The following is a 27,421-nucleotide window of genomic DNA, read 5'->3' as shown; positions in this document are numbered from 1 at the left end:
CTGGTTTAAATAATGCAAAAACAAAGTGTTAGAGAAGAAAGTAAAAGTGTAATATGTGCCATGTAAGAAAGCTAACGTTTAAGTTCCTTGCTCAGAACATATGAAAGCTGGTGGTTCCTCTTAACATGAGTCTTCAATATTCCCAGGTAAGAAGTTTTAGGTTGTAGTTATTATAGGAATTATAGGACTATTTCTCTCTATACGATTTGTATTTCATATACCTTTGACTATTGGATGTTCTTATAGGCACTTTAGTATTGTCAGTGTAACAGTATAGCTTCCGTCTCTCTCCTCGCTCCTACCTGGGCTCGAACGAAGAACACATCGACAACAGCCACCCTCGAAGCAGCGTTACCCGTGCAGAGCAAGGGGAACAACTACTCCAAGTCTGAGCGAGTGACGTTTGAAACGCTATTAGCGTGCACCCCGCTAACTAGCTAGCCATTTCACATCGGTTACACCAGCCTAATCTCGGGAGTTGATAGGCTTGAAGTCATAAACAGCGCAATGCTTGAAGCACAGCGACGAGCTGCTGGCAAACGCACGAAAGTGCTGTTTGAATGAATGCTTACGAGCCTGCTGGTGCCTACCATCGCTCAGTTAGACTGCTCTATCAAATCATAGACTTAATTATAATATAATAACACACAGAAATACAAGCCTTAGGTCATTAATATGGTCGAATCCGGAAACTGTCATCTCGAAAACAAAACGTTTATTCTTTCAGTGAAATACGGAACCGTTCCGTATTTTATCGAACGGGTGGCATCCATAAGTCTAAATATTCCTGTTACATTGCACAACCTTCAATGTTATGTCATAAATTCTGGCAAATTAGTTTGCAACAAGCCAGGCGGCCCAAACTGTTGCATATACCCTGACTCTGCGTGCAATGAACGCAAGAGAAGTGACACAATTTCACCTGGTTAATATTGCCTGCTAACCTGGATTTCTTTTAGCTAAATATGCAGGTTTAAAAATATATACTTCTGCATGTTGATTTTAAGAAAGGCATTGATGTTTATGGTTAGGTACACGTTGGAGCAACAACAGTCCTTTTTCCGTGAATGCGCACCGCATCGATTATATGCAACGCAGGACACGCTAGATAAACTAGTAATATCATCAACCATGTGTAGTTAACTAGTGATTTATGATTGATTGATTTGTTTTTTATAAGATAAGTTTAATGCTAGCTAGCAACTTACCTTGGCTTCTTACTGCATTCGCGTAACAGGCAGGCTCTTCGTGGAGTGCAATTAGAGGCAGGTGGTTAGAGCGTTGGACTAGTTAACTGTAAGGTTGCAAGATTGAATCCCCGAGCTGACAAGGCCCCTGAACAAGGCAGTTAACCCACTGTTCCTAGGCCGTCATTGAAAATAAGAATGTGTTCTTAACTGACTTGCCTAGTTAAATAAAGGTGTAAAAAAAATAATAATTCTAAAATACAGATTTCCGATAGTTATGAAAACTTGAAATCGGCCCTAATTAATCGGCCATTCCGATTAATCGGTCGACCTCTAGTGCACACAGCACAGAACAAGCCAAGGAGACGAGACCAAAAAGACATGAGGACAAGCGGACATAAACGCTGATAAAAACGAAATAATGTTATTCTTGTGATACTGGCATTTGGAATTTTGCGCTAAAACATACATTCAAATGAATCTATTTAATGCTTTATTGCCCAGCCCTACAAGCATGATTAAGTGGCTTTGGATAAAGCGTCTGCTAAATGGCATACGGTGCATTTGGAAAGAATTCAGTCAGACCCCTCCACTTTCTCCACATTTTGTTATGTTACAACCTTATTCCAAAATTGATTAAATAGTTTTCCCCCCTCATCAATCTACACACAATACCCCATAATGACAAAGCAAAAACAGGTTTTTAGAAATGTTTGCAAGTAAGTATTCATACCCTTAACTCAGTACTTTGAGTCTTCTTGGGTATGATGCTATAAGCTTGGTGAACCTGTATTTTGGGAATTTCTCCCATTCTTCTCTGTAGATCCTCTCAAGCTCTGTCAGGTTGGATGGGTAGCGTTGCTGCACAGCTATTTTCAGTTCACTCCAGAGATGTTCGATCGGGTTCAAATCCGGGCTCTGGCTGGGACACTCAAGGACATTCAGAGACTTGTCCCGAAGTCACTCCTGCGTAGTCTTGGCTATGTGCTTAGGGTTGTTGTCCTGTTGGAAGGTGAACCTTCACCCCAGTCTGAGCGCTCTGGAGCAGGTTTTCATCAAGGATCTCTCTACTTTGCTCCGTTCCTCTTTCTCTCGATCCTGACTAGTCTCCCCGTCCCTGCTGCTGAAAAACATCCCCACAGCATGATGCTGCCACCACCATGCTTCACCGTAGGAATGGTATTGGTCAGATGATAAACGGTGCCTGGTTTCCTCCAGACGTGACGCTTGGCATTCAGGCCAAAGAGTTCAATCTTGGTTTCATCAGACAAGAGAATCTTGTTTCTCATGGTCTGAGTCCGTTAGGTGCCTTTTGGTTACTCCATGCGGGGTGTCATGTGCCTTCTACTGAGGAGGGGCTTCCGTCTGGCCACTCTACCATAAAGGCCTGATTGGTGGAGTGCTGCAGAGATGGCTGTTCTTCTGGAAGGTTCTCCCATCTCCACAGAGGAAATCTGGAGCTCTGTCAGAGTGACCATCGGGTTCTTGGTCAACTCCCTGACCAAGGCCCTTCTCTCCCGATTTCTCAGTTTGGCCGGGCGGCCAGCTCTAGGAAGTCTTGGTGGTTCCAAACGTCTTCCATTCATATGAGTGATGGATGCCACTGTGTTCTTGGGGAACTTCAATCCCACAGACATTTTTTGGTACCCTTCACTAGATCTGTGCCTTGACATAATCCTGTCTCTGAGATCTACGGACAATTAATTCGGCTTGGTTTTGGCTCTGACATGCACTATCAACTGTGGGATCTTATATAGACAGGTGTGTGCCTTTCCAAATCATGTCCAACCAATTGAATTTACCACAGGTGGACTCCAATCAAGTTGTAGAGACATCTCAAGGATGATCAATGGAAACAGGATGCACCTGAACTCAATTTCGAGTCTCATAGCAAAGGGTCTAAATACTTTTATGTAAATATGTTTTTTTTTTTATATATATATATATATTTTTTAAACCAAACCTAAAAACCTGTTTTTGCTATGTCATTATGGTGTATTGTGTGTAGATTGATGAGGAAAATAAATTATTTGATACATTTTAGAGTAAGGCTGTAACGTAACAAAATGTCAAAAGTGAAGGGTTTGAACACTTTACGAATGTACTGTATATTATAACATCTCTCCCATTTGGTGTCTTCAGGAGCAGCTGATGAAGCAGCAGCAGCAGTGGCAGCAGCAGCAGCACAGCCAAGCAGCCCAACAGAGCCAGCAGCAGCTCCCGCCTCAGCAGGCTCCCCAGCAGCAGGGCCCTTCTCCAGGGGCCACCACTCAGACCCAGGGTCCCAAGCAGCAGCAGTCAGGGTCCCTTCAGTACCCTCCACAGGGCTCCATGGGCCGCGGCCCCCAGCCCTTGCCCATGAACTTTGACCCGCGCTGGATGATGATGCCCTATATGGACCCCCGGATGATGCAGGGGGGCATGCAGGGTCGACCTCCAGGGCCCATGGACTACTACCCGCCCAACATGCAACATGCAGGTGGGTACTCATGGTAGTCTGGTTTGATATATGAAATATTCAGTCAATGAGTTGGTATTTTGCCATAGGGCAGAATCTGAATTTGCAGGTAAACAGCAGATTTGTGCAAACCAGATTCAAATTTAGAATTTTTAGATTATGAAAATACAATAACGTTTATATGTTATAGGAAATGTCACCAGGTTGCCAGCTATAATTTTTATAATTGAGTATGAGTTTTTCTAACGCGACACCCGTTTCTGTTGCAGGGATGATGGGGCGAGAGCGCTCCGATTCAGGGGGCTCTGGTTCGGACACCTTCGACAGGCAGCAGCACCCGGGACACCCCAACCGTGGGACACCTCCCATGGATCCCAAACTGGCCTGGGGGCCTGAGGTGTTCCCTGGGGGCAGCGAAGGCAGGGGACTGAGCTCCCCTCTGACACAGAAGCAGGCACTGGAAGAGGATGATGTCAGTGGCAAAGGGCCTAGGTAAGACGGAGGGGGTGTGTCAGATGTCACTCACGATCATTTAAAGGGATAATTTTGGCAATGAGGCCCTTTATCTACTTCCCTAGTGTCTGATGATTTTTATCTCTGCATGTAGTTCGAAGGACGTTTCTAGTTAGCTTTGGCTCATGAAACTACCTCTAATTGCCTTAATACTGGACACAGAGACATAAAAGTGGTATCCATGAGTTCATCTGACTCTGTGGAAATAAAGGGCCAATCCCCAAGTATCTGTTTAATGATCAAATCATACAATAATGTTTGAATAGGAAAATATGTATTAGTTGAAATCAAATGAGATGAATATATGAATCCAGTCAGTTTTATAAGTACAGTACACGGTTTATGGAATAAAGGTTTTTACGCAATCGCTGGTTTTTATTTTAGGAGTGACACCCCTCCAGTCCGTGGTATGCGAGAGGGAGTGCCAGGCCCCATCCAGCAGCCCAACTCTGTTTTGGGCTCCTCCAACCAGACCCCACCCCCTGTGGGCACTCTGGTGGGGGGCCAGGGAGGAGGCAGCCACCACCACCACCAGTCCTACATGGGTGGCCGGGGCAACTACAGCAACTTTCCCGACCAGGGCTCCCGCATGGCCCTACACCAGCAGCAGCAGAGGGGGAGTGGTGGAGGCTTCAGCCACCAGGATGAGGGCCAGGGCCACAAGGGTGGCCAGCAACAGGGACAGATCTGGGGGGTCTCCCACCCCCACTACGACCGCAATGGGCGCACTGACCTCTCCCCCCTGGAGAATAACAACCTCCAACACCAACAACACCATGGTCATCAACAACACCAAGGCCCCTCCCACTTTCCCCTCCACCCCCACAAGCCCGAGAATGGCCGCGGTGAGAGAGGAGGCGAAGCCCCCAAGAAGGTTGACCCCTCGCCCCCACTCCAACAGCCATCCCGCTCCTCCTGCTCATCCTCCTCCTCGTCATCCTCAGCCAGGGACGACGGCAGCGTCAAGGCGGTCCTGCATCTCCTCCCACCTCAGCGCAAGGCTGACACAGGAACCGGGCAGAGACATGATGCAGGAAGCAGCAGAGAGATGAAGCAGGATAAGATGGGCCACAGCCACTCTCAGTCCTCTGTGACGTCTCAGCAGTCCCAGCAGCAGCCCCAACAGCAACAGCAGCAGAGGCAGGGCCAGGAGCAGCACCACCACCACCGTGATCCCAAGCCCAACCAGCGGGAGCGAGGGGGGAGGGAACACAAGACTGAGACCCAGTGGGGGCCACGGCCCGGCAGCAGCAACGCAGGAAGCACCTCACACAACAGGAGAGGAGTGGGCGGAAACAACCGCGGCGGGGAGGATTCATCCAATCACCCAACAGCGTCTGACCACAACAAACCTTCCGGCGGCCAATCGGGTGGCAGCAACACCAACAAGAGGGCAGGGCCTATCAAGAGGCCTGTGCTGAAGGAGATGAAAAGAGATGGTGGGGAGGGCGAGGGAGGAGAAAAGACCAGCGGAGGAGGCTCTGGAAAAGACAAAGACGGAGGCAATTCATCAGTCAAGCAGGAAACATCCTCCGGCCCACAGAGCTCCTCTGCAGTGTCTGGTAAAGAAGAGCCAGCTCAGACCGGTCCCAAACCCAGAAACGGATGGAAGGACCGAGCGGCAAACGAACGAGGAGGAGTGGGCAAGGGTCCCAAAGACGGTGTCAACCCCACCCCCTCATCAGGGTACTCCGGCCCCCCATCCAATAGGCGGGACAGAGAGCGCTCGTTGGAGAGGAGCGGGGGCGCATCATACCACGGTGGCTCGGCCCGTGGTAGCAGAGCCAGCCGAGGACGAGGTGGAGAGTTCTACGGGCGTGGCCGTGGTTACCGGGGCACTTACGCGGGCACGGCCGGGAGTGGCAGCGTTAGCCGTGGCAGGGCAGCAGGCAGCAGGAGCAGCCGAGACTACCGAGCTGGCGGAGGCTACCACCAAGAATTCAATGACGAGGCATCGGGGGCAAGGCGCAACCGAGGGGGGTCGCAAGCCAACCCGGGGCGCGCCCGGAACCACAGCGAGACCCGTAGCGAGGGTTCAGAATACGAGGAGGTCCCCAAGAGGAGGAGGCAGAGGGGGTCGGAGACTGGCAGTGAGAGTGCCGCCAGCGACCTGGCCCAGTCGGACAAGGAAGACCGCAAATCCAGCACCAAGAATGGCAGCGGCACAGATAACTTTACCAGTGGCGGCTCCGCCCCATCCAGAGGCTCCCAGGCCCGGGTGTTCACCCCCAGAGGGGTGCCCTCTAGGAGGGGTAGGGGGGGCGGCGGCGGGGGAGGAGGAGGTGGCAGCATCTATAGAAGTGGTGGAGGCGGAGGAGGAATGGCTGGTGGTCACAGGTCAGGATCCAGGGCCGACCCTCAAGGCTGGGCCTCCAAGTCCTCAGGCTCGGTCCGCAAGCAGCAGGGCCCAATGCAGTTGTCTGCACCCAAAGAAACGGGTCGTGGAACCAGTGGGGAGGAGAAGTCAGTGGACGGAAGCCAAGCTCAGAATCAGGGAGGAACAACCTCTCCACAATCTATCCTTGCTGCACCTACTCCAGCCCCACAGGGCTCCATGGAGAATGGAGGAGTTGGGACCCAGCAGTCCACGGCTAATCCAACTACCAACTCTAGCGGGCCCCTTCCTCTCTCCGGCCCGAACGGGCGTGACTTCCCTTGCGTCCCCCGGGATGGCTTTGAGCGCCCCCCGAGACGCCGTCGCCACGGGCGCTCCCAACACCAACAGGACAAGCCACCGCGCTTCCGCAGGCTGAAGGAGCGAGAGAACGCCGCTCGCATCAACGGAGGAGGCCGACCCTCCTCGCCCTGCCAGAATTACATTCAGGATGTCACCGACGGCGCTCACAAAGCGGTGCCCTTGACCGGCACTGCCCCCAACGCTAACCACATTGCTACCACAGCTACCAACAACAACAGCAGTACCGGCGCCCATCTTGGAAGCGCTAACGCCAACAGTCACCACCATCACTACAACCAGGGCAACTCTGGCCCCGCCCACTCTCAGCATCACCACAACCCAGCAGGAGGCGCCAAATCCCCTGACTTCTCCAACCAGAACTCAGACCAGGCCAATGAGGAGTGGGAGACCGCCTCCGAGAGCAGTGACTTCACCGAGTTCCGGGAGAGGGAGGGAGGAGGAGGGAAGTCCTATTCCTCCCATCACCATCATCACCCACCCGGAAGAGGAGGTGGAGGTGGGGGAGGAGGAGGGGTCGGAGAACGAGAGATGACTGCGAAGGAGCAGGCGGCAAACAAGAGAAGCTTCTCTAGCCAGCGTCCCGGCATGGAGCGACAGAACAGGAGGGTCAACGCTGGAGGAAGAGAGGGAGGAGGGGGAGGAAGAGGCCCGCGGGGCCCGCCCAGTGGGGGAGGAGGCGGAGCTGGAAACGGAGGGGGCCAACGCGGTGAGCGCCGTGGAAACTGGCCCTCCCCCAAAAACAGGAAGTGAAGGAGAAGATCTGAAAACATTTCAAATGCATCCCCCCGCCCCACCCCTCTTCTTTATCCCTTTCTGTATCTATTGTTCCTTCAGCCTCTTATCTGTTTTCATCCCTTAACATATTAGCACATAGTTATGGAGACAGTGTACACACTCACGTTTAAACACCCCCCCCCCCCCCCCCCCCTCGCTTCTTTCTCCATCCAATTGCTATCTACCGTCCGTTATTGTAGTGTCACTCTGCTCCCTCCCTTTTCAGTTGTACCCCCCCACCCTTCAGAATTCCACCCAAATTTAGGTTTGATTAGACACCCTTGTTCGTTTCGAACACACACCTCTTTTGACTGAGGACACAACGACAACAAAAAACACGTTTGCATTTACAAGCACAATATGACATAACAGACATACACAACCACGCGCAGTAGTGTGTGTACGCAGTGTGACATGTCATGATAAAACACGTTGGCGGAATTGGCTAGCCAGGAGAAGGCAGATTTTTATATTGATGTTACCTGTGTATATTTCTACCACGCTTTTGGTTGGGGTGGTATTCGGTAGGGCAGTTATCTTCATTATGTTTTCCCACATGGGGTGGGGGGGTTCAGGTTCTTCTTTCAACGAGAACAATTGTACCATAGATTATAATAAAAATTCTCTACCTTGTTTTTTCCCTTCCTTTGTCAGTTTTGTTTCACCCCCCCCCCCCCCCCCTTTAAAAAGTTAGGTATGTGTATTTTTTTCTTCTGCAAAGCAGGTCATTAAAATACCTTTTTATACAACTCCCCCCACCTCCCTCTGAGTTTTTGATCTCCTGATCTGTTTAATTACTGTGACCGCCACAGCAGACCAGTTGAAGTACTACTGCTCACCCATCCACACTCTCCTCACATTGATTGTGTCTCGAATATCAATGTCTTTGCTGCTTGTTCAGAACTAGGCTGTGTGATTTGAGTTTTTGTTGACCTGCTCTTATTACTTTCCAATGCTCTTTTGGTTCTGTTAGATAAAATGCTCTCTCAACATAGCATTCTCTTCTCTGTTTTGCAGAAGAAAGATTCTCTCCTGTTCATTTTGAAGTTTGTTTACCCTAAGAAGACTGAATTGATAGCTTGAATGCTTTATATATACACACACACACGCATACACTACCGGTCAAATGTTTTAGAACAACCTACTCATTCAAGGGTTTTTCTTTTTTTCTTTTTTCAACATACATTGTAGAATAATAGTGAAAACACATATGGGAATCATGTAGTAACCAAAAAAGTGTTAAACAAATCTAAATATTTTATATTTGAGATTCTTCAAATAGCCACCCTTTGCCTTGATGACAGCTTTGCACGCTCTTGGCATTCTCTCAACCAGCTTCACCTGGAATGATTTTTCCAACACTCTTGGATTTACCAAATATGCTGAGCACTTGTTGGCTGTTTTCCTTCACTCTGCGGTCCGACTCATCCCAAACCATCTCAATTTGTTTGAGGTTGGGGGATTGTGGAGGCCAGGTCATTTGATGCAGCGTTCCATCACTCTCCTTCTTGGTAAAATAGCCCTTACACAGCCTGGAGGTGTGTTGGGTCATTGTCCTGTTGAAAAACAAACGATAGTCCCACGAAGCCCAAACCAGATGGGATGGCGTATCACTGCAGAATGCTGTGGTAGCCATGCTGGTTAAGTGTGCCTTGAATTCTAAATAAATTACTGACAGTGTCACCAGCAAAGCACCCCCACACCATAACCACCTCCTCCATGCTTTAGGGTGGGAAATACACATGCGGAGATCATCCGTTCACCCACACTGCGTCTCAGACAGCGGTTGGAACCAGAAATCTCTAATTTGGACTCTAGACCAAAGGACAGATTTCCACCGGTCTAATGTCTATTGCTTGTGTTTTTTGCCCCAAGCAAGTCTCTTCTTTTTATTGGTGTACTTTTAGTAGTGGTTTGGCCATGAAGGCCTGATTCAGTCTCCTATGAACAATTGATGTTGATGTGTCTGTTACTTGAACTCTGAAGGATTTATTTGGGCTGCAATTTCTGAGGCTGGTAACTCTAATGAACTTACCCTCTGCAGCACAGCTAACTGGGTCTTCCATTCCTGTGGCGGTCCTCATGAGAGCCAGTTTCATCATAGCGCTTGATGGTTTTTGCGACTGCGCTTGAAGAAACTTTCAAAGTTCTTAATGTTCCTCATTGACTGACCTTCATGTCTTAAAGTAATGATGATGTCATTTCTCTTTGCTTATTTGAGCTGTTATTGCCATAATATGTACTTGGTCTTTTACCAAATAGGGCTATCTTCTGTATACTCCCCCTACCTTGTCACAACACAACTGATTGGTTCAAACTCATTAAGAAGGAAAGAAATTCCACAAATTAACTTTCAACAAGGCGCCCCTGTTATACATTCCAGATGACTACATCACGAAGCTGGTTGAGAGAATGCCAAGAGTGTGCAAAGCTGTCGAGGCAAAGGGTGGCTATATATCAAATATATTTTGATTTGTTTAACACTCTTTTTGGTTCCTACATGATTCCATATGTGTTATTTCATAGTTTTGATGTCTTCATTATTATTCTATAATGTAGAAAATAATAAAAAAAATAAAAACCCTTGAATGAGGAGTAGTTATAAAAGATTTGAACGGTAGTGTGTGTGTGTATTTATATTATATATATATATATATACACACACATACTATCGTTCATAAGTTTATATATATATATAGATATTTTCGCATGAAATTTCTTGTCAGGGAAAAATCTGTTCATTGAAAATGCGAGAAGTAAATACAAAGTTATTTGATCTTATTTTAAGATACTGTTTATTATTTTTACCTTCATTTTTTTTTGCTTCAAGAGATGAGTCCACACCTATAGTATAAAGAAATGGTTGGTGTATTTTTTTGCGCAAAGTTGTTACATTATGCAGCAGGTATCGTACTCAGTGTTAAGTTTGGCCATCGGCATATTGTGCTTTTATTATATTAATCTGCTGTCCTACTCAATGCAGGAAGGCTCTCTACTTAAACACAACTAACTGCACTGTGCTGTAGAAGAGACACTTGTAACCAAAGTTAGGCGGGCAAGAGCTCCATATAGAGGAAGTATTTTCAAAGCATACATTAATTCAAGATGGCCTTTCCAAAACCTTGATGGCAACTAAATAGCTCAATTGAACTGAATCTTAGACTATGGTGGGAAGGGGCAAGGGTGGTCTGTGTTCACACCACTGATTTCCCACATTTCCAAATACATTTGCAAAGTATAATATTCTCCTAGAGTGTTATAGGGAATACAAGGGTTTAGAACTTTTGATTTCACTGACCGATGTATCACACGACTAACAAAATGGCACACAGCTTGTTTTGAACATTTGATGGGGGGGGGGGGGGGGGCGCATCCTACCAAATAATAGATTAAATTATAACTTTTTTATCTTCATCTGCATACATTTTTCACAGCTTGTAAGTTGGGGTTTGTTTGTTTACTGACAGCCACCGTTTTAAGATTAGCTTTGGGATGTTGTGAGTAGGGCATTTGAGTGTATGTGTGTGTGCATTTTCTGGTGTCTGTAATATCTTATTTGGGGGGGGGGGTTATGTGGATGGCAAACACTTTTGCCTTGTTTGCCCATACTTAGTTTTAACAACTATATTAAGACAATTCTACAGTTTTTTTCTTTTCTTATATACATTCACGTATATACATTCAAGTGTGTGTATATGTTTATCCAATGAAGTACATAATCAGTTCTTGAGGTGTATTGAAATGTTTACCATACTCTCTTAAGGCAGGCAAAATGAAGTGGGTATATTTTATTTTTCACTATGACTTCTACTAAGCATGACCACATCCATGGGTGCAGCTCACCTTGCCTGTGAAAACAGTGGTAGCCATACACTTAACACAGGCTCGTATGAGCCCTGCATCCTTCCTTAACACTTGTTGTTGATGTGCTCATATTGTATGTACCCATGTTTAAAGAAAAAACTAGTATATTCTTGAAAACCTCAAAGATTGTACTATATTTCCAGCATCACCAAGGTACCTGGAGTGGTTAAAGCTGTTCTATAATTTATGGTTTATTTATGGAACCGTAATATACACACATGTATGTATATTGGTATGTATCTAGGTTTTTGTCTACCCCAACTTACATTCCCACAAACTAATGTTGCCATTTTTTTAAGTTCAAGGGAGCAATGTACAAGCAGAGGAGTGTCTTATTATAATAAAATTATACAGAGAAAGTTAAATAAACTTTTTGTTTTAATGGGAAATCTGGTTTTGTTTTGATTTTATGAATTGCCACCCCCTGTAAAAAAGAGGTGGACACAAATTAAATCTATATTATTTTAACCACCTGGGCAATGGTAGGTGGTTCTCTGCACTGATATGTACAGTGCATTCGGAGAGTATTCACACCCCTTGAATTTTTCCACATTTTGTTACGTTACAGCCTTGTTCTAAAATTGATTAAATCGTTTTTTCCCCCCTCAACAATCAACAATCAACACACAATACCCCATAATTACAAAGCAAAAACAGGTTTTTAGAAATGTTAGCAAATGTATTAAATTATAACTTTAATTATCACATTTGCATAAGTAATCAGACCCTTTGTACTTTGTTGAAGCACCTTTGGCAGCGATCACAGCTGGCAATCACAACCCCAGTCTGCGGTCCTGAGTGCTCTGGAGCAAGTTTTCATCAAGGATCTCTGGGTACTTTGCTCTTAATCTTTCCCTCGATCCTGACTAGTCTCCCAATCCCTGCCCCTGAAAAACATCCCCACAGCATGATGCTGCCACCACCATGTTTCACCGTATGGATGGTGCCAGGTTTCCTCCAGACGGGATGCTTGGCATTCAGGCCAAGGAGTTCAATCTTGATTTCATCAGACCAGAGAATCTTGTTTCTCGTGGTCTGAGAGTCTTTAGGTGCTGTCGTGCCTTTTACAGAGGAGTGGCTTCCATTTGGCCACTAACCATAAAGGCTTGATTGGTGGAGTGCTGCAGAGATGGTTGTCCAATCTCTACAGAGGTATCTGGAGTTCTGTCAGTTACCGTCGGGTTCTGGGTCACCTCTCTGACCAAGGCCCTTCTCGTCCAATTGCTCAGTTTGACCGGGTGGCCAGCTCTAGGAAGAGTCTTGTTGGTTCCAAATTTCTTCCATTTAAGAATGATGGGGACCACTGTGTTCTTGGGGACCTTAAATGCTGCAGACATTTTTTTGGTACCCTTCCCCAGATCTGTGCCTCGACACAGTCATGCTTCAGCTCTACAGACAATTCCTTTGACCTCATGGCTTGGTTTTTGCTCTGACATGCACTGTCAACTGTGGGACCTTTTTATATAGACAGATGTGTGCCTTTCCAAATGTCCAATCAATTGAATTTACCACAGGTGGCCTCCAAGCAAGTTGTAGAAACATCTCAAGGATGATCAATGGAAACAGGATTCGCCTGAGCTCAATTTCGAGTAGCATAGCAAAGAGTCTGTAAAATAAGCTATTTCTGGTTTACATTTTTTATAAATTTGCAAAAAAATCTGAACCTGTTTTCGCCTTATGTGGTATTGTGTGTAGATTGATGAAGAAAAACATTTATTTAATCAATTTTAGAATAAGGCTAACGTAACAAAATGTGGGAAAAGTGAAGGGGTCTGAGTTCTTGCCGAATGCACTGTAGCTAATAGAACACGTTTATAAACCCGCTACAATCATGCAGTACAGTGTACAGTCAAGCAGTTACACCGGCAGGCCCTGGTGGTAATACATTAGTCAAACCAAAAGCTTACCTTCACTTGGAAGAATTCCAGTGTTGGATAGTCATAGCCAGCTAGGTAACATAGCAAACACCCGGCTCAAACAGAGGGATGCTAACTAGCTGCATTTGCTAAGTGAATGTGAAAAATGACTATATTTAGCTCTCTTTCTCTTGCTCCTCCCTTTTTGAAGAAATCAATTTGTTTAAAACTGTTCAACTATTGTCTTTCTCTCTGAGTCAACTCACCACATTTGATCAAATCACATTTTGTCACATGCGTCTAATACAACAGGTGTAGACCTTACAGTGAAATGCATACTTACAAGCCCTTAACCAACAATGCAGTTTTAAGAAAATACCCCCAAAAAGAAATTAAGAGAGAAGAATAACAAATAATTAAAGAGCAGCAGTTTAATAACAATAGCAGTGCTATATACAGGGTGTACCGGTACAGAGTCAATGTGCAGGGGCACCAGTGTCGAGGTACTTGAGGTAATATGTACATGTATTAATGTGACTATGCATAGATAATAACAGAGTAGCAGCAGTGTAGAAGAGGGGGGGATGCAAATAGTCTGGGTAACCGTTTCATTATGTTCAGGAGTCTTATGGCTTGGGGGTAGAAGCTATTTAGAAGCCTCTTGGACCTAGACTTGGCGCTCTGGTACCGCTTGCCGTGTGGTAGCAGAGAGAACAGTCTATGATTTGGGTGTCTGGAGTCTTTGACAATTTTTAGGGCCTTCCTCTGACAGCGCCTGGTATAGAGGTCCTGGATGGCAGGGAGCTTGGCCCCGGTGATGTACTGGGCCGTACGCACTACCCTCTGTAGTGCCTTGTGGTCGGAGGCCGAGCAGTTGCCATACCAGGCAGTGATGCAGCCCGTCAGGCTGCTCTCTGGTGCAGCTGTAAAACCTTTTGAGGATCTGAGGACCCACAACAAATCTTTTCAGTCTCCTGAGGGGGAATAGGTTTTGTCGTGCCCTCTTCACGACCATCTTGGTGTGCTTGGACCATGTTAGTTTGTTGGTAATGTGGAGACCAAGGATCTTGACGTTCTCAACCTGTTCCACTAAAGCCCCGTCGATGAGAATGGTGGCGTGCTCGGTCCTCCTTTTTCCCGTAGTCCACAATCTTCTTCTTTATCTTGATCACGTTGAGGGAGAGGCTGTAAAGACAACAGCCTCTCCCTCAACGTGATCAAGATAAAGAAGAGACCTGACCACACGGTCAGGTCTCTGACCTCCTCCCTATAGGCTGTCTCATTGTTGTCGGTGATCAGGCCTACCACTGTTGTGTCATCAGCAAACTTAATGATGGTGTTGGAGTGGTGCCTGGCCGTCGTGCAGTCATGAGTAAACAGGGAGGTGACTGCGTATGCACCCCTGGCGGCCTCCGTGTTGAGGATCAGCGTGGCGGATGTGTTGTTACCTACCCTTATGACCTGGGGGTGGCCCGTCAGGAAGTCCAGGATCCAGTTGCAGAGGGAGGTGTTTAGTCCCAGGGTATGCAGTGCTAGCTAGCTGTAGCTTATGCTTTTAGTTCTAGATTAGTTCTCTGATCGGGTGGACAACATGTCAGTTCATGCTGCAAGAGCTCTGATAGGTTTGAGGAAGTTTTCAGTAAGTTGTCATAATTACTGTGTAAGTCTATGGAATGGGGTAAGAACCATGACCATCCTAGGTTTTGTATTGAAGTCAATGTACCCAGAGGAGGACGAAAGCTAGCTGTCCTCTGGCTACACCATGGTGCTACCCTACAGAGTGCTGTTGAGGCTACTGTAGACCATTGCAGAAGTGTTTAACTAAATTATTTGGTGATGTGGATATATGTTGTATAGTTTTATGTAAAAAGGATAAACATTTAAAAAGTTTCAATTTTTATTAAATTCGCTGAGGAGTATGGTCCTCCTCTGAGGAGCCTCCACGACTCTATGCTACTACACGCTCAGCCATGCATTGAACATTGCAGTATTTTTTGTGAACAGTGATTGAGTTAGTGTGCCTTCAGAAAGTATTCATACCCCTTGACTTATTTAAAATGTTGTTGTGTTACAGCCTGAATTCAAAATGGATGAAATAGATTTTTTCCTCACACAATCATGCAAAATCTGCATAATGACAAAGAAAAACATGTTTTTAGAAATGTTTGCTAATATATAAAAAATGAAATACAGAAATATCTGATTTTCATAAGTATTCATACCCCTGAGTCAATACTTTGTGGAAGCACCTTGGGCAGTGATTACAGATGTGAGTCTTTCTGGGTAAGTCTAAGAGTTTTCCACATCTGGGTTGTGCAACATTTGCCCATTATTATTTTCAAGATTCTTCAAGTTTTGTCAAATTAGGTGTTGATCATTGCTAGACAACCATTTTCAGGTCTTGCCATAGATTTAAACAGATTTAAGTCAAAACTAACCAGGAACATTCACTACCTCATTTGTAAGTAACTCCAGTGTAGGTTTGGCATTGAGTTTTAAGTTATTGTCCTGCTGAAAGGTGAATTCATCTCCCAATGTCTGGTGGAAAGCAGACTGAACCAGGTTTTCCTCTAGGATTTTGCCAGTGCTTAGCTCCATTCTGTTTATTTTTAATCCTAAAAAACTTTCCAGTCCTTAACCATTAAAAGCATACCCATAACATGATGCAGCCACCACTTTGCTTGAAAATATAGAGCTATGGAGTGCTCACGTCAGCAGCCATGAAGAGCTTTGAAAGGCTAGTCCATGGCTCAAATCAACACCATCATCCCGGAAACCCTAGACCCACTCCAATTCGCATACCGCCCCTAACAGAGGACGCGATCTCAATCGTACTCCACACACTCCCCTTTCCCACCTGGACAAAAGGAACACCTATGTGAGAATGCTGTGCATTGACTACAGCTCGGCGTTCAACACCATAGTGCCCACAAAGCTTATCACTAAGCTAAGGACCCTGGGACTAAACACCTCTCTGCAACTGGATCCTGGACTTCCTGACGGGCCACCCCCAGGTGGTAAGGGTAGGCAACAACACGTGGCACTGCCACGCTGATCCTCAACACGGGGCCCCCTCCTGTACTCCTTGTTCACCCACGACCACGTGGCCAGGCGCAACTCCAACACCATCGTTAAAGTTTGCTGACGACACAACAGTGGTAGGCCTGATCACCGACAACGATTAGACCGCCTATAGGGAGGAGGTCAGAGACCTGGCAGGACCACAACCTCTCCCTCAACGTGAGCAAGACAAAAGAGATGATTGTGGACTACAGGAAAAGGAGGGCCGAACCAGCCCCTATTCACACCGATGGGGCTGTAGTGGAGCGGGTCGAGACCTTCAAGTTCCTTGGTGTCCACATCACCAACAAACTATCATGGTCCAAACACACAGAGAAAGTTGTGAAGATGGCACGATAACACCTTATCCCCCTCAGGACACTGAAAAGACTGGGTGTATTGATACACCATCCAAAGTGTAATTAATAGCTTCACCATGCTCAAAGGGATATTCAATGTCTCTTTTTTTTAAATTATTACCCATCTACCAATAGGTGCCCGTCTTTGAGGCATTGGAAAACCTCCCTGATCTTTATTGTTAAGTCTGTGTTTGAAATTCACTGCTCGATTGAGGGACCTTACAATTATCTGTATGTGTGGGGTACAGAGATGGTGTAGTCATTCAAAAATCATGTTAACCACTATTATTGCACGCAGAGTGAGATATTATGTGACTTATTTAGGCTTGCCATTACAAAGTTGTTGAATACTTATTGACTCAAGACATTTTAGCTTTTCTTTTTTTATTAATTGTAAATATTTCGAAAAACATATCTCCACTCTGACATTATGGGATATTGTTGACAAAATAGCTAAATTTAGTTCATTTTAAATTCAGGCTGTAACACAACAAAATGTGGAAAAAGTCAAGTGGTGTGAATACTTTCTGAAGGCACTGTATATTATTAGCCTAAAGTATGACTCCAATCTACTCAGCCTACTATTCCTACTATGGTATCTTACATAAGTCTGCGAATGCAATGAAAGATGCATGGAATGCTTTATTATAAAGGTGCATTTTAATGGTGAAAATTTGCTTCCCCAAACTTAAATCATGGACAGGGGAAGAGAGACCCAACTCAACTCAAACTAAACTGTTTATTGTCCAGCAGAATACATGTCCGACGCCAAACCCCTACAACTGAAAAGATAAGAGCATATCACCGCTTTAAAAACAGAGCTGAGAGCTCTCCATACAGACTGGTTCCCATATATTCTATAAATATCCAATGTTTTTTTTGTCTACCCTTCCCCAAACCCATGATCATTTATATCAATAATTTAATTAAATGTTATATTTTTTGACACATTATTGCAGTTTTACCATCTCACTAACAGGGGGTGCTGCAGCCCTTCCAGCACCCATACTTCGCATGTCTATGCCTGTATGCACATGCATCTTCACACACACAAATAAACAGTCTTGCACATCAGATATAAGCCCTTTGTGACTATTCCTTCACATTGTATAGTAAACAATCAAAGATCAGACAGATAGACATACCAAAGTGATCTGCATGTATTATCCAGCTCATCATTGACACCATTTGGCCAAGAGGTAAAAGAACAGCTGTATCTGAGGGGTTTGTTATAATATTTCCAGTATCCGACAGGAAATTAATGAGAAGATTAATGTACATTTTCACAATTCTCAAGATGCTCACAGATATGCTGACTTGCAGGGCAGCTAGCTACGTATACTAGTGGCTACTCTGTGATGCCACAGACCAGTGCAGTATCAAACCGATTGAGTGGTGTCTCTTTAAAGGGGTCTGAATACTTTCCGAATGCACATCATGGTCTTGCAGATTGATGATTAGTGTATGGAGGACAGGACCTTGCAATTTATTTGATTGGGGAATACTGCTCAGCTATGGTACTGGTGTTATTTAAATCTGGACTAAGAATAAGAATTGACAGGCTACTGCAAGCCATGTAAAGTCAATGCCGCTACTACAGAACTTGGTCACCTTTGTTACATCATGATTCACGGAGGAACCTTATTCCTGCATTGCCCAAAGTAGCCATATAATCTGTAGAAGAGTCATTACAAGCAGACGAGGAAATATCAAATATATGTGTTAGAACTTCTGTTCCCACCCTACATTTTATACTTGACAATATATTAGTCTTATAATAAAACCTACGTTTTTCAGATTTTCAGTTGATAAAAATGTTGTAGTTGTTGAAAGACTTATTAAACTACAGTATCCATAGACGTGTCTCTGAATTTGTACGTCATCAATTTGCCTACAACGAAAACGAGTACCTCTGCAGTGGTTAACTGGGAAGTGGTGTCCTTTTAATTTACAACACTAAATATTACGATTATTATATTTTACTGGCGTGAAAATCACTTAACAGGGGGTAAGTTACCTGAATTACTATATGTTTTCATATGAGATATGATATAGCTTTAGAGGACTTGCGACTAAAAACTGAACAAATTTCATCCGGCCTAGTTTGGACGTTGCGCCATATTGAATGTAAGTTAACTGCTAGCTAAGGATGTAGCTAACTAGCTATCATTTTCTCCTGCTGGTCATTTAGCATAACTCTTGTGTATGCTACTAACTACGATTGTTGATGTGACATAGGTATTTTCATAGATAATGTCCTTATTTCGTACACTTCCAATGTCAACTACCATTTTTTTTAAACTAGCTACAGTAACGTTAGCCACACACATTTGCACGGTCGGTAGCGCGAGTTAACTAGTAGGTAAGCTTCTTACAGTTAACATGTTCTAGTTATCTAGCTAATTGCTCTGTTACGATTTAGAAAATTGTCTTTTGAGTGTAGTTAGCGACCTATAATATGTTTGTGCTGCTAAACTATCAAGTTCAGGCCGTTTTCACATGACTGAATTCAATCGACCCCTCAAACTCAACTCAGGACCTCAAAGTCAAGTCCACTGTATTTTTTTCATTGTTCCAATCTAATCATGGACTGAGTTAGACCTGGGACACCATGTGGGTGCAATACATTATCAAGTAGAACAGAAAATCAGCAAGCTCCGGGGACCTCGTAGGGTAAGAGTTGCAATAGGCTCAAATCTATGTCTGTGTTGAATGTCTTTACCCATTAGTCTCCCGAGATGAGCAGTTCAGAGGAAGTGTCATGGATCTCCTGGTTCTGTGGACTGAGGGGAAACGAGTTTTTCTGTGAGGTCAGTATCTAACAGCACCCAGAGCGATATTGTCACTCATTGACCAAAAAGTTAATGTCAGCTAAGACATGGGTGGCCAACCCTTATCCTGTGTGTGCAAAAACCTGATTCGGCTAACCAAGGTCCTGATGGGCAGGTGGTGAGTTGAGGAGGGCTGGAACAAAATCGTATTATTCACAGCCACCTCTTACTACACAAACTCGTTCAAGAAGGAATAGGTAGGTCTGATATTTCTCTAATTTCTGTCACCCCTTCTGTCCTCTCCTCCATTGACAGGTGGATGAGGACTACATCCAGGACAAGTTCAACCTGACTGGGCTCAATGAGCAGGTTCCCCACTACCGCCAGGCTCTGGACATGATCCTGGACCTAGAACCAGGTCAGACCAACTCCAGAAGCATCTCTACTGCGCTCGGAAGTACAGAACATTCCACACAATCTAGATCGGAATACCAATGTTATGGTTGCATCTAGGGTTGTGGCGGTCACAAAAATTGTCAGCTGGTGATTGTCAAGCAAATAACTGGTTGGTCTCACGGTAATTGACCGTTAATTAACTAAAACATATTTAGCAACTCCTGGCTTCCCAACAAGCCACTGATGCAGGCCTTTGGAACATCTACATTTTAAAGAGTCTTATATAGCATACACCTTCACAATAAATCTATTATTTATTTTAGACAGGTCTAAAGACTCATGATATGAAGAAAATGTAGTCTATTTCAAAAGAACAGAATAGCATACTGAGTTGGCTGTAGCCCACAGCCCAAATGGCTGTGGGCTACACTAGTTCATTTAGCAGACAAACTTGCTTATAATTCCGTGGCGTTATTTTATAGTATCAAAAATAAAATAAAAATGTACTTTAGTATATTTAGTAAATATTTTATTTCATCAAGAAGAGACTAATAAGAAGAGACTTGCTTGGACCAAGGAACATGAGCAATGGACATTAAACTGGTAGAAATCTGTTCTTTGGTCTGATGAGTCCAAATTTGAGATTTTTGGTTACAACCACCGTGTCTTTGTGAGATGAAGAGTTGGTGAACGGATGATCTCTGCATGTGTGGTTCCCACCGTGAACCATGGAGGAGGAGATGTGGGGCTGCTTTGCTGGTGACACTGTCAGTGATTTATTTAGAATTCAATGCACACTTAACCAGCATGGCTACCACAGCATTCTGCAGTGATACGCCATCCCATCTGGTTTGGGCTTAGTGGGACTATCATTTGTTTTTCATCAGGACAATGACCCAACACATCTCCATGCTGTGTAAGGGCTATTTGACCAAGAAGGAGAGTGATGGAGTGCTGCATCAGATGACCTGGCCTCCACAATCCCCCAACCTCAACCCAATTGAGATGGTTTGGGATGAGGTGGACTGCAGAGTAAAGTCAAGGCAGAGGGTGGCTACTTTGAAGAATCTAAAATATATTTTGATTTGTTTAACACTTTCTTGGTTACTACATGATTCAATTTGTGTTATTTCATAGTTGATGTCTTCACTATTATTCTACAGTGTAGAAAATAGTAAAAAATTATGAAAAACCCTTGAATGAGTAGGTGTGTCCAAACTTTTACTGGAACCGTAGGTACTCCTATATGATTAATTTAGTTATTTATGTAACTTTAGTTGTTCTACAATATACAGTGCCTTCGGAAATTATTCAGACCCATTTACTTTTTACACATTTTGTTAGGTTACAGCCTTTATTCTAGAATTGATTAAATTGTTTTTTTTCCTCCATTGCAATCTACACACATTACCCCATAATGACAAAGCAATAACAGGTTTTTAGAAATGTTTGCTAATTTATAAAAACAAACTGAAATAACGTTTACTCAGTACTTTGTTGAAGCACCTTTGGCAGCAATTACAGCCTTGAGTCTTCTTGAGAGTGACGCTACAAGCTTGGTACGCCTGTTGGATGGGGAGTGTCGCTGCCCAGCTATTTCCAGGTTTATCCAGAGATGTTCGATGTAGGTTCAAATCTGGGCTCTGGCTTGACCACTCAAGGACATTCAGAGACTTGTCCCGAAGCCACTCCTGCGTTGTCTTGGCTGTGTGCTTAGGGTCGTTGTCCTGTTGGAAGTTGAACTTTGGCCCCAGTTTGAATTCTTGAGAGCTCTGGAGCAGGTTTTCATCAATGATCTCTCTGTACTTTGCTCCATTCTTCTTTCCCTCAATCCCAGTCCCTGCCGCTGAAAAACATCCCCACAGCATGATGCTGCCACCACCATGCTTCACCGTAGGGATGGTGCCAGGTTTCCTCCAGACGTGACTCTTGGCATTCACGCCATGGAGTTCAATCTTGGTTTCATCGGACTAGAGAATCTTGTTTCTCATGGTCTGAGAGTCTTTTAGGTGTCTTTTGGCAAAATCCAAGTGGGCTGTCATGTACCTTTTTACTGAGGAGTGGCTTCCGTCTGGCCACTCTACATTAAAGGCCTGATTGGTGGAGTGCTGCTGAGATGGTTGTCCTTCTGGAAGGTTCTCCCATCTCTACAGAGAAATCTGGAGTTCTGTCAGTTACCATCGGGTTCTGGGTCACCTCTCTGACCAAGACCCTTCTTGCCCAATTGCACAGTTTGGCCGGGCGGCCAGCTCTAGGAATAGTCTTGGTGGTTCCAAACTTCTTCCATTTTAAGAATGATGGAGGCCACTGTGTTCTTGGGCATCTTCAATGCTGCAGACATTTTTTGGTACCCTTCCCCAGATCTGTTCCTCAGCACAATCCTGTCTCGGCGCTCTACATACAATTCCTTTGACCTCTTGGCTTGGTTTTGTGAGACCTTACATAGACAGGTATGTCCCTTTCCAAATCATGTCCAATCAATTGAATTTTCCACAGGTGGACTTCAATCAAGTTGTAGAAAGATCTCAAGAATGATCAATGGAAACAAGATGCACCTGAGCTCAATTTCAAGTCTCATAGCAAAGGGTCTGAATATTTATGTAAATAAGGTATTTCTATTTTTTTATTGTCAATAAATTTGCAAAAATGTCAACCTGTTTATGGCCTCGTCGATATGGGGTATTGTCCATTTTAGATTAAGGTGGTAATGTAACAACATGTGGAAAAAGGCAAGGGGTTTGAATACTTTCCGAAGGCACTGTATATTTAGATTTTTAATACATTGTAAGGCTGCATGATGTGACTAATGATGATTTCGAGAGAAAAAAAGTTGCTTGAAATGCATGAGCTCTGCTTTATACACACTTCATTAGTCTCTCATTCACAATTTGACGAGCACTTGAGAATGCCTCGAATTTTAACTGCGGCATCCCCTTTGGCCGCAATGCACCCTAAAAAAAATCCATTCCTTTTGCGGCCAGTGGCCGTTTTGCCCTCCTCCCATCACGTGATCGGGTCTTTCTCACAGGCTACAGGTGAAGACAGACACATCAGGGACGCAACTGTGCGCGTCCTTATCCATTTCCGAGGTGCATATTGAAGATATTGGAAGAACTGTCCACATTTACTTTTCGTCAGCCAACAAGATGAGTAGGCTTAACTAACAGCAAAAGTACTAGCCTATGTCAATCTACTATCCCCCATAGTATAAAAGTTGACCTATTCTGTGCGAGGAAATAAATATTCTTAACATAGTCCGGGACAGTTGTGGGATGCGATAGATCCCAAATTAATACAACTAGCATTAAAAAAAAAAAAAAATTAAGCAATGTGGATGACGCAACAGATCAGAACGTTTTAGCATAAAATGTTGATCAACTATTAGGCTATTTCTTCACATTATAAGCGCAGCAATGTGCACGTGGTAGTAGGCTATAGGCACGAATGTTCCATTAGCGGAAAACACCATTATCAAAAGTGACCTCAAATGTGATTATGCATGTAATGTTTTAATTATAAATGCATTTTTATGTTAAATTATCTTCCCCAAACTTGAAATTCACTCACTGCTTATGTATGCCAGTTAGGCTCTATACCCCTTGTAAAGCGGATTCATGTGCTTCATTTTAAGAAGTTATTTGGCCAGTTTTAGTTGTGATACAAACCTTATCAAAACATATAGGCCTATGGGTTAGGCTGTGACTGATTCGAAAAAGTCACCCAAAAAAAGGCAGTAATTTTGCTGGGCATCATTCACAAGTGATAGGCTAATATTGTCACCCATCAGACTATTCTTGATTTAATCTTGTCTTTAAATGTACTAAATATGTGTGAAATTTGTTTTGATTTAGAATGGACCATTATCATGCACCTGTCTCTAAAGCCTTACAGAGTACAGACAAGTTTGTTATTAAGGCACATTTAAGTTCACATGTTCAAGAAGGGATTTCTGCAGAAAAAAACATTAAGTTTAAATGCCTCTCCTGTGAAGTAGTGACGTGTGTCATATGCCCAGCTTTCTGTAATGGGTCACAGTTATGTACATGTGCACAATTCTGCTTTTGTGACTAATCTTTAAATCAAATCAACATATGAAGAGCCTCTTCCCCTCTCGCTTATAATCTGTTCCCTCCTCTCTCTCTCTGTTTTACAGATGAGGAGCTGGAGGACAACCCTAACCAGAGTGACCTCATAGAGCAGGCAGCAGAGATGCTCTACGGGCTGATCCATGCACGATACATCCTCACCAACAGGGGCATCGCTCAGATGGTACAGCAACTACCCTTTTCTGTTTCCAATCTTTGTTGAAATGTCAAACGTATGCAGCATGTCAATTATATGCAGCATTTCTCTGGACACGTTTTTCACGTTCTCAATTGATCTCCATCTCTCTTTCTCAGTTGGAGAAGTATCAGCAGGGGGACTTTGGCTACTGCCCCCGGGTCTATTGTGAGAACCAGCCCATGCTTCCCATTGGTGAGTGTGTGTTGGTCTTGTTTGAACCATTACTACTCAGTTGACACCGTGTGGTTGTTTTTGATCCACCTCAGAGCACTATTTGCATCATGGCTTTGCATGTTCATAGGTCATCCAGCCACATTGCAGCATTCATAACCCAAACTATGTAAAGCAGATCCTCTATACAGTACAGTGTCTCTGAATCCTCTGACAACCATGTCAGATCCAATCTAATTTCCATGAGACACCTGGATGAATACGATAGTGTGCCCGAGCATTTCGTAATAACTTCAGACCAGTAATGTGTCTAAATTCTACCCCCTCTCCGTCCCCCTATCCCTCCCTAGGTCTGTCGGACATTCCAGGCGAGGCTATGGTGAAGCTGTACTGCCCTAAGTGTATGGACGTGTACACTCCTAAGTCCTCCCGGCACCACCACACGGACGGGGCCTACTTCGGCACTGGATTCCCCCACATGCTCTTTATGGTGCATCCCGAGTACAGGCCCAAGAGGCCCGCCAACCAGTTTGTGCCTAGGTCAGTACAACTGTCACCCTACAATAGGGGTGTGCATTTGAGTCATGCCAACAAAATGCACTGCTATGCAAAAGGGTCCTAGATCAATTTCTACTCATTGATAACAGATAACTTTCTAAGAAATTCCAAGTACATACCAGAGGAAAGGGTCATGTAAAATAAATGTTACCATAATGATAATCTCTTTTATAGACCCCTATCACACTCTCATCAAGATGTAATGAATTCTCATGTCCTCACAACAGGCTCTATGGATTCAAGATCCACCCCATGGCTTACCAGCTCCAGCTGCAAGCAGCCTCCAGCTTCAAGAGCCCTGTCAAAGCCATCCGCTAAAGCCCAGAGCGAGAGTGGGAGAAAGAGAAAGGGATGATTGAGGAGACGGGTCATCTGCACAAAGCTCCATACAGATGCCTCCTCTCTGTCCTGCAGTCGTTATTATTTAGTTTAGATTAGGATGATTGAGAACAATGTGTAAAGACAAAAACGCCCAGCTTCGATCCCAAACCCTTACACACACATACGCATTTAGGATTCCATGCATCTACGTTACCAAACTCATCAGTGTCGAAACATTAAAGGGGCAGGGGAAGAAAGTCCATGGATGTTATTGGATTTGACGCTGCTGTTTCTTAGTGATATTACCACATGTTGCCGCTATGAACTCGCTCCATGTTGAGTTGTTTTCGGGTCCTGTCTTTGGCACAGTTTGGTCAAGGGTCATGGTAGACCATCACCACTGGTTGAATAACAATTCCCCTGCTACCCCCCATAGCCATGTACACTGTGGCTGGCACTCAGAGATCGCTTGGTTGATGATAAGGAAAAAGTCTGTCTCTAAGGGTGTTGTCATTTCACCTCTTCTGTAAACCATTGTTTTACCAAGGCACTCGTGCAGGCTTGTAATCACTCTTTTATTGTGTGATACTCAGAGGCCAGTGTGTCAAGGCGGTCATTCACAATACAAGTGTTCTGTCAAATTTGCCTTAAACTTTGAGAAACTGCACAGGTGCTGTGGTTTACAGGAAGTGCACCTCTAGGACATAGTATAGCTGTGATTTTTTTTTTAACACGCTAGATGTAGGATAGACACGAATAAACCTGAAATGAATGAAATGTTCTAGAATGACCGGGAAAATACATAACAACCCACCTGCTGTCTCTGTGTCACCCAAAACAACAGACCTGTTTGTGCGGCACAGTGAGAATGTCAGCTCTGTCACATGTTGCTGGGTTAGTATCACTGGAACAGTACACATCTCCACAACTGCACTGATTTAACTGGTGTCCCTCCACACATTATAGTAGTATTATTTATGTAAAACCTAGCGACAGAAAATCCGTTTTTATTTTGTGATGCAGTTGGGGTTTCAGCGCCCTACTACAGGTGTACTTTTGATTCCTTGTTTGCAAAAAGTAGAACTCTTGATATGTTTTGATCCAGAACAATAAGGATGATTTCTTAAGATTATAATTAATGTATGTCTGTGTTTTTTTGCAACTGTGGAAGAGTGACCAGGATTCAGAATTCTCAATAAATGTTTTCTTTTCATACAATTGTTGATTGGTTTATGTATAAATTAGATTGAGTTATTTCTCCATAGTCACCATGACTTAATTAAAAAAAAAAAAAAATCCCTTGAACGTATGGGACTACTGTATGTCCCTCTGAATCTTTTGAGAGACACCACTCACCACTCAATAGGTTTGATACTGCACTGTTCCGTTGCCTCACTGTGGCCAGTAGTATACATAGCTGCCCTGCAAGTCAGCAGTTCTGTGGGCATCATGAGAATTGAGAAAAAGTACATTCTCATACACCGATACGGGAAATATTGTAGCAAACCACACAGATACAGCTGTACTTCTGCCTCTTGGCCAAATAGTGTCAATGATGAGCTGGAGAATAGGTGTATACCATTTTGGAATGTCTGTCTGATCTGTGAAGAAGAGTGATGGAGTGCTGCATCAGATGACCTGGCCTCCACAATCACCCGACCTCAACCCAATTGAGATGAGTTGGACCGCAGAGTGAAGGAAAAGCACCCAAAAAGTGCTTAGCATATGTGGGAACTCCTTCAAGACTGTTGGAAAAGCATTCCAGGTGAAGCTGGTTGAGAGAATGTCAAGAGTGTGCAAAGCTGTCATCAAGGAAAAGGGTGGCTACTTTGACTGGTACTGTACGTCAGAATATCATTGTAGAAAGGGATTTCTGTAAGGCTATTTTCTTGCCTGCCAAAATCCCACTACCCCATTCTATCTTGGGACTGCAAGGCCTGGCACACTTCAGAATCATTTTGGTAGCTCATGTTGACCAGTAGTGTATGCCACAGAAAGTATTTGATTCTAGCCACAAAAATAAGGAAATTAGAAGGGGGGGGGGGGGGGGGATTTCGGTAAGACTATTTTCTTGCCTACCGAAATCCCCCCCTCCTTTAATCTTGGGACTGCAAGGCCTGGCACACTTCAGAATCATTTTTGGTGACCTAT

General features: G+C 44.3%; 2 protein-coding genes across 5 annotated transcripts in view; both read left to right on the top strand.

Annotated features, from left to right (window-relative positions):
* The window catches only part of LOC120027521 (protein PRRC2A-like), a 39,701-nt gene extending 31,318 nt beyond the window's left edge, over positions 1-8,383 (top strand). For all 3 annotated transcript variants that reach the window (XM_038972485.1, XM_038972482.1, XM_038972483.1), the window contains 3 exons: positions 3,330-3,666; positions 3,915-4,137; positions 4,543-8,383. In XM_038972485.1, coding sequence (XP_038828413.1) covers positions 3,330-3,666; positions 3,915-4,137; positions 4,543-7,606 — 3,624 coding nt within the window. In that variant the 3' untranslated portion in view covers positions 7,607-8,383. The remainder of the gene's footprint in view (positions 1-3,329; positions 3,667-3,914; positions 4,138-4,542) is intronic.
* A 10,284-nt stretch (positions 8,384-18,667) lies between these two features.
* LOC120027329 (casein kinase II subunit beta) lies at positions 18,668-26,488 on the top strand. Of its 2 annotated transcripts, none has more exons than XM_038972248.1 (7): positions 18,668-18,777; positions 19,499-19,579; positions 19,856-19,958; positions 24,090-24,205; positions 24,337-24,412; positions 24,742-24,931; positions 25,177-26,488. In XM_038972248.1, exons 2-7 carry the CDS (start codon positions 19,508-19,510, stop codon positions 25,265-25,267), a joined length of 648 nt encoding a protein of 215 aa, XP_038828176.1. In that variant the 5' UTR covers positions 18,668-18,777; positions 19,499-19,507; the 3' UTR covers positions 25,268-26,488. The 2 variants fall into 2 exon arrangements, with proteins under 2 accessions (XP_038828176.1, XP_038828177.1); XM_038972249.1 differs by lacking the exon at positions 18,668-18,777 and adding an exon at positions 18,941-19,131.
* The last annotated feature ends 933 nt before the right edge of the window (positions 26,489-27,421 follow it).

This window comes from Salvelinus namaycush, chromosome 32, assembly GCF_016432855.1.
Source record: "Salvelinus namaycush isolate Seneca chromosome 32, SaNama_1.0, whole genome shotgun sequence".
Taxonomy (NCBI): domain Eukaryota; kingdom Metazoa; phylum Chordata; class Actinopteri; order Salmoniformes; family Salmonidae; genus Salvelinus; species Salvelinus namaycush.
Note: the sequence above shows the minus strand (reverse complement) of the source record. Positions and strands in the feature narration are given on the sequence as shown.